Source organism: Nerophis ophidion, linkage group LG02, assembly GCF_033978795.1.
Source record: "Nerophis ophidion isolate RoL-2023_Sa linkage group LG02, RoL_Noph_v1.0, whole genome shotgun sequence".
Classification (NCBI taxonomy): Eukaryota; Metazoa; Chordata; class Actinopteri; order Syngnathiformes; family Syngnathidae; genus Nerophis; species Nerophis ophidion.
In genome coordinates this window covers 30,528,474-30,536,370 of record NC_084612.1, presented here as the reverse complement: position 1 = coordinate 30,536,370, position 7,897 = coordinate 30,528,474, and the positions used below count along the sequence as shown (strand labels likewise).

At 41.4% G+C, this 7,897-nt stretch overlaps 1 protein-coding gene across 1 annotated transcript in view; it reads left to right on the top strand.

Moving 5' to 3' along the window:
* The first annotated feature begins 1,320 nt into the window (after positions 1-1,320).
* The window catches only part of tcf25 (transcription factor 25 (basic helix-loop-helix)), a 64,671-nt gene continuing 58,094 nt past the window's right edge, over positions 1,321-7,897 (top strand). The window contains exons 1-4 of the mRNA XM_061881266.1: positions 1,321-1,686; positions 2,963-3,079; positions 3,182-3,247; positions 4,160-4,284. Coding sequence (XP_061737250.1) covers positions 1,465-1,686; positions 2,963-3,079; positions 3,182-3,247; positions 4,160-4,284 — 530 coding nt within the window. The 5' untranslated portion in view covers positions 1,321-1,464. The remainder of the gene's footprint in view (positions 1,687-2,962; positions 3,080-3,181; positions 3,248-4,159; positions 4,285-7,897) is intronic.

Below are 7,897 nucleotides of genomic sequence, written 5' to 3'. Positions count from 1 at the left end.
CTTATTTACTGTTTAATTTTTGTCTGCTATTGTTTGATTGGTTGATTGAAACTTTTATTAGTAGATTGCAAAGAAAGATAATACGTTATATGTAACTGTACAGTTTACACAGTACAGTACATATTCCGTACAATTGACCACTAAATGGTAACACCCGAATAAGTTTTTCAACTTGTTTAAGTCAGGGTCCACGTTAATCAATTCATGGTACAAATATATACTATCAGCATAATACAGTCAAATGACTGTATTATGCTGATTGTATTCTGATGATTAAGTTGTGTGATAATACACAAGTTAATCATCAGAGCAAGGATGCCATAATAGTGTAGCTCTCAGCTTCTTATGGTATGTTTTGATTGATTGAGACTTTTATTAGTAGATTGCACAGTACAGTACATATTCCGTACAATTGACCACTAAATGGTAACACCCGAATAAGTTTTTCAACTTGTTTAAGTCGGGGTCCAAGTTAATCAATTCATGTTGTTGTTTGCATTGTTTTCCAAGGCAAATTTAGCACTGTATTACTAATTATGTTATCTAATATAATAGTCATGTCTACCACATTTTTTTTTCCTGAAGGTTTCACCTCATAATGAAAAATCGCTAATACACTAACTAAGACAGTGGTTCTCAACCTTTTTTCAGTGATGTACCCCCTGTGAACATTTTTTTAATTCAAGTACCCCCTAATCAGAGCAAAGCATTTTTGGTTGAAAAAAAGAGATAAAGAAGTAAAATACAGCACTATGTCATCAGTTTCTGATTTATTAAATTGTATAACAGTGCAAAAATATTGCTAATTTGTAGTGGTCTTTCTTGAACTATTTGGGAAAAAAGATATAAAAATAACTAAAAAGTTGTTGAAAAATAAACAAGTGATTCAATTATAAAGATGTCTACACATAGAAGTAATCATCAACTTAAAGTGCCCTCTTTGGGGATTGTAATAGAGATCCACCTGGATTCATGAACTTAATTCTCAACATTTCTTCACAATAAAATACATCTTTAACATCAATATTTATGGAACATGTCAACAAAAAATCTAGCTGTCAACACTGAATATTGCATTGTTGTATTTGTTTTTTTTACAGTTTATGAATATACATTCATATTGCGTTGAAGTATTATTCAATAAATATATCTATAAAGGATTTTTGAATTGTGGCTATTTATAAAATATTTTAAAAAAAATCTCACGTACCCCTTGACGTACCTTCAAGTACCCCCAGGGGTACGCGTACCTCCATTTGAGAACCACTGATCTAAGTGTTATTCCCTTTATGTCCTGTTGGCGGCAGTAGACCTCGGTGAAGCGGTTGCACATGCCAAGAAACGGACAGAAGAAGAACAAACTCCAGAAACATGACTGTACCTGTTTATTATTTATGTTAGCTTAAAGAAAAGCTATTTTAGTCGCCATCATTGTTGTATCAGTGTCAAAGCAGGCAGTGGACAATGTCCAGCAGGGCTCTGCGAAGACTTAAAGGCAAACAGCGAGGCCAAGAGGCGGTGGCCATCGAGGAGCTAACTTTGACAGGTAGCCCCGATGAAGTGGCAGAGAGCGAGGGAGACGAACTGAACGCGGCCGGCGTCAGTCCACCGCCGCACGGCAATGGCACCAACCCAAAGTCAAAGAAAAACAGGGGGCGTAAAAACATCTGTGCCATTTTAGAGATGGTAAAGTGACACCAGTTCATATGTAATGTAATTTTGTACATATGCATGTTAGCAGAGGCTAGCTGCTGTTGGTAGCCTGTTTCATAAAGCCATTCATGTATTGCATATTTATGTTTGCATTACTTAAAATACTAGCCCTTATTCTATCTAGCTCAGAGAACAAACAGTATGTCGTTAATGCTCAACAATGGCCGTGGATTGTCAACTAAGCAAGAACTGCTAGGATTTAAAGACATGGGTTGCACAGATTAGGTGCCCACAAATGAAGCGCTAGCTGTTCAAAGTCGGAACCCGGGGTGGACCACTCATCTGTGCATCAGTTGGGGACGTCTCTGCGCTGCTGACCTGTCTCCACTCAAGATGATCTCCTGCTGGCCCCACTATGGACTGGACTCTCACACTATTAACCAGATCCACTCGACGTTGTTGTAGGCACAATACCAATGTGAGCAATTTGCAAAATGCACAACCGCATTTTGCAAGTTTGTGTAATGTGCAATCCTTTTTTGCAAATTGCTTCCAGCTATATATTTGAGTAATGTGTGGTGCACATTTTGCAAATCAATGGGCGCAAATACATGTTTTGTGGTGTCAAAATAATTGATTAAATACTTATGTAAATCTATTAATTTGTAGTTGGGACAATATAACTGAGTATTGCCCTCAAATCAGTCCAACCCTAACCACTATACAGTGTACATCCACGACTAAACTACTGACTAAACTACTACCACAACTTGGTTTACTATTTATAAAATATAATAATGTAGGGTTACTGACTAAACCATCCACAAAATCTCGTCTTAAATCTCGTCTTGCGATATGCAAATTGCTTGCGCACAATGGAAATGACATATAATTTGCAAAGTGCACGAGATAGGTGAAATGCCTACAACAACGTCCAATGCACCGATCCCCTCCAAGTATTCTCATAGTAGCCTGTTGGGTTTGGTTTTTCCTTGCCCTGATGTGGGATCTGAACTGAGGATGTCGCAGTGGCTTGTGCAGCCCTTTGAGACCCTTGTGATTTAGGGCTTTATAAATAAACTTTGATTGATTGATGTTAGCCCTGGTCGAATTGAAATGTGCCAGAAAAAAAATCCATCCATTTTCTACCGCTTATTCCCTTTTGGGGTCGCGGGGGGTGCTGCCGCCTATCTCAACTACAATCGGGCAGAAGGCGGGGTACACCCTGGACAAGTCGCCACCTCATCGCAGGGCCAGAAAAAAAAAATCAACTTTTTCAATGTCTTTTTTTTTTTTTTTTTTTTACCAGATAAGTGATCCAGAAAAAAATTCAGCAGATGAAGACCTAGAAAATGTTGAAGGAAATAAATCAGTTGAAACAGGACACATTGACAGCAAGGAAAACAGCAGTCAAAGGCCAAATGAGGTAAAGCTTAACATGGTTGGGATGTGGGACTGTCCTAAATATTAATTACTAGACAGTCTTATGTTTAATGTTGGAATGTCATTGCTTTGTATTCTTTTTCAGCCTGCGGCTTGTGTTAAGAAAAAAAAGAAGAAAAAGAAAGCAAAAGTAAAGTCGGAAAATGTGAAGGTAAATGCACTGTTTGATAAGGACCTGTGTGAAGATGCCCCTGCCCACCTTATCCAGATCTCCCCAAACATTTCCCGAATGTTTGTGCTGCCAAATATTCTTGGTCTAACTATAGTTTTTAAGTTAACATTTTATTGTTTTAATGGTATTCAAATGATTGTATTCATAACTAGCCCTCCAGACTTTCTCCAATAATTTGTGCTGCAAAACATTTTGGTCTATTCTAACTATTATAAATAAATAAATGGGTTGTACCTTCAAGGTACTCAAAGCGCTTTGACACTACTTCCACATTTACACATTCACACATACATTCACACACTGATGGAGGGAGCTGCCATGCAAGGCGCTAACCGGCACCCATCAGGAGCAAGGGTGAAGTGTCTTTCTCAGGACACAACGGACGTGACGAGGTTGGTACTAGGTGGGGATTGAACCAGGGACCCTCAGATTGCGCACGGCCACTCTTCAACTGCGCCACGCCGTCTCGCTATTATATTTTTCAAAATTCCCCTAAGCCAGTCCCAATCGTTTGTGCTGCAAACAATTTTGCTCTACCTAGTTATTATATTATTAACAAATTATGATTAATAACCAGCTCCATAAAATGTTATAAAACAATAACAGTTAGACCAAAAGTTTTGCAGCTTAAGCCAGCACAAACAAATGGTACAAGCTTAGGGAAATGTTGACATAGTTGGAGGGCTTTAAATTAATAGTAACATAAAATGTTAATAACTTAAAAACTATAAAAGTTAAACCAAAAAGGTTTGCAGCACAAACATAAAAAAACAAATTTAGACAAGGTAGGGTGAGGGGGCAACTTCTTCACACAAGTTAAAAAAACATCCACTGCTTGATTTACTGAGTCTCCCAAGTATTATTTCACAATGGATATCTCTCTGATGTCAGGAGGCACTGGTTCCAGATGACAATATTGATATATTGCTGGAAAACATAGAGCAGTCCAATGGTTTGACATTGCAAAATAATTGTGGAACATCCGACCGAAGACCCGTCTTACATGTGGAGCACAGGTGAGGAAAGTAAACAATTCTCTAGTTTGTACAGGTTAACCACACCACATTCACCACTAAACATCTCCTTTACAAAAATGATAAGCATTTTCTGTTTGAACTGACGCAAACACACAGGTTTTTATTTAATAATATATTTATTAAAGTGGTGGAGGATTACTGTAATGTATCCAACTGAGAGATGTATTTTGTATTCGGTACTTACCAATGATTGTCACACACACACACTACGTGTGGCGAAATTATTATCTGCATTTGACCCATCTAGCTGACTAATAAGATTGATTGTACAGATATGATGTTCTTTCTGCTGGGCAAGTATGCCTGACACGCCTTGGGTCAGCTGCAGGGTCGTCCGCCGGGGACCACAGTTCATTGGAGTTTCGCTCTCTTTAACCCTTGGCATTGTCTTGCTGAAATAAGCAGGAGCGTCCATGAAAAAAAGGCGCTTAGATGGCAGCATATGTTGTTCCAAAACCTGTATGTACCTTTCAGCATTAAAGGTGCCTTCACAGATGTGTAAGTTACCCATGCCTTGGGCACTAATGCACCCCCATACCATCACAGATGCTAGCTTTTGAATTTTGCATCGATAACAGTCTGGATAGTTTGCTTCCCCTTTGGTCTGGATGACACGATGTTGAATATTTCCAAAAACAATTTGAAATGTGAACACGTCAGACCACAGAACACTTTTCCACTTTGCATCAGTCCATTTTAGATGATCTCGGGCCCAGAGAAGCCGGCGGCATTTCGGGATGTTGTTGATAAATGGCTTTCGCTTTGCATAATAGAGATTTAACTTTCACTTACAGATGTAGCGACAAACTGTATTTAGTGACAGTGATTTTCTGAAGTGTTCCTGAGCCCATGTGGTGTTATCTTTCATAGATTGATGTCAGGTTTTGATACAGTGCCGTCTGAGGGATCGAAGGTAACGGTCATTCCATGTTGGTTTGCGGCCATGCCGCTTACGTGGAGTGATTCCTGCAGATTCTCTGAACCTTTTGATAATATTATGGACCGTAGATGTTGAAATCCCAAAATTTCTTGCAATTGCACTTTGAGAAACGTTGTTCCTAAACTGTTTGACTATTTGCTCACGCAGTTGTGGACAAAGGGGTGTACCTCGCCCCATTCTTTCTTGTAAAAGACTGAGCATTTTTTGGGAAGCTGTTTTTATTACCAATCATGGCACCGACCTGTTCCAATTAGCCTGCACACCTGTGAGATGTTCATAATAAGTGTTTGATGACCATTCCTCAACTTTATCATTATTTATTGCCACCTTTCCCAACTTCTTTGTCACGTGTTGCTTGCATCAAATTCTAAAGTTAATGATTATTTGCAAAAAAAAAAGTTTATCAGTTTGAACATCAAATTTGTTGTCTTTGTAGAGAATTCAACTGAATATGGGTTGAAATGGATTTGCAAATCATTGTATTCCGTTTATATTTTCATTTAACAGAATTCCCCAACTCATATAGAAACGGGGTTTGTATTAAATCCATAAACCGCTATAAAATTAAGTAGCGAGCGAGTTATTTTGATGTAGACCGTGTTCTTCGGGAAGTCCTGTGGGGAGTGCTCAAAGAGTTTGGGGTATCGGACTGTCTTATTGTGGCGGTCCGCTCCCTGTACGATCAATGTCAGAGCTTGGTCCGCATTGCCGGCAGTAAGTCGGGCACATTTCCAGTGAGGGTTGGACTCCGCCAAGGCTGCCCTTTGTCACAGATCCTGTTCATAACTTTTATGGACAGAATTTCTACGTGCAGTCAAGGCGTTGAGGGGTTCCGGTTTGGTGGCTGTGGGATCAGGTCTCTGCTTTTTGCAAATGATGTGGTCCTGATGGCTTCATCTGGCCGGGATCTTCAGCTCTCACTGGATCGGTTCGCAGCCGAGTGTGAAGCAACCGGAATGAGTACCTCCGCACCTCCAAGTCCGAGTCCATGGTTCTCGCTCGGAAAAGGGTGGAGTGCCATCTCCGGGTTGGGGAGGAGACCCTGCCCCAAGTGGAGGAGTTCAAGTACTTAGGAATCCTGTTCACGAGTGAGGGAAGAGTAGATCGTGAGGTCGACAGGCGGATTGATGCGGCGTCTTCAGTAATGTGGACGTTGTATCGATCCTTTGTGGTGAAGAAGGAGCTGAGCCAGAAGGCAAAGACACACTGGACCCTCTATAGTTTGCCTACCGATAGAACCGGTCCACTGAGGATGCAGTCAACACCGTCATCCACACCACCCTCACCCACTTAGAGGGCAAAGACACCTATGCCAGGCTAGTATTCATCGACTACAGCTCTGCTTTTAACACAGTCATCCCACAAAAACTCAGTGCTAAACTTCTCACTGCTGGTCTGACACCAATCTCTGTGACTGGGTCCTGAACTTCCTCACAAACCGGCCCCAGTCAGTCAGAATCTGCAACCTGACATCAGGCACAAAGGTTCTAAGCATAGGGACCCCCCAAGGCTGCGTGCTGAGCCCCCTACTGTACACCCTCTTCACCTTTAAATTCCTCGGGACCCACATCAGCGAGGACCTCACCTGGGATCACAACACCCAACAAACAATAAAGAAAGCCCAGCAGCGACTGTACTTCCTAAGAGGGCTGAGAAAATTTGGTATGCCACCCAAAATTCTCAGCAAGTTCTATAGAAGTACGGTTGAGAGTGTCCTTACCAGCTCAAACACGGTCTGGTATGGAAACTGCACTGCTAAGGACAGAAAGGCACTCCAGCGAGTGATTAAAAGTGCTCAGTACATATCAGGAGCAGCCTTCCCCTCACTACAGGACATGTACTCTACCACGGCCACCAGGAGAGCACACACCATCATGAAGGACAGTACACACCCCCCAGCACAGTCTCTTCAGCCTCCTACCATCAGGCAGACGTTACAGGAGCCTGAAATCCAGGACTACGAGACTGACAAACAGTTTCTACCCACAGGCCATCAGGCTTGTGAATGCTAACTTGTGAATGCTATCCCCCTGCCACCCATTCTTACTTTGTGATTTTTACTTTGTCTTTTTGAACAAAAGACAGGTACCTTGACCACCCCCGAACTGTGAACCATTACTGTAGACACTTTTCACCTTTGATCACTAAAGACACTTTAACTGCTGTTGTGACCCAAGGTCACCTCCATACTTATACTGTTGACTGTCAATCAGAATGTGCAAAAATGTTATGTTACTTACTGTGCCTTGTATATACATTTTTATTTATTTTTTATTTTTTAGCTAAGTACCGTGTGTACCGGACTAGGAAAGTAAGATTTGCATTGTACGGCAAACTGTCTAACTGTGCATATAACAATATACAATCTTGAATCTTGAATCAAAGCTCCCAATTTACCGGTCGATCTACGTTCCCATCCTCACCTATGGTCTTGAGCTTTGGGTTATGACCGAAAGGACAAGATCACGGGTACAAGCGGCCGGAATGAGTTTCCTCCGCCGGGTGGCGAGTGTCTCCCTTAGAGATCAGGTGAGAAGCTCTGTCATTCAGGAGGAGCTCAAAGTAAAGCCGCTGCTCATCCACATCGAAAGGACCCAGATGAGGTGGTTCGGGCATCTGGTCAGGATGCCACTCGAACGCCTCCCTAGGGAG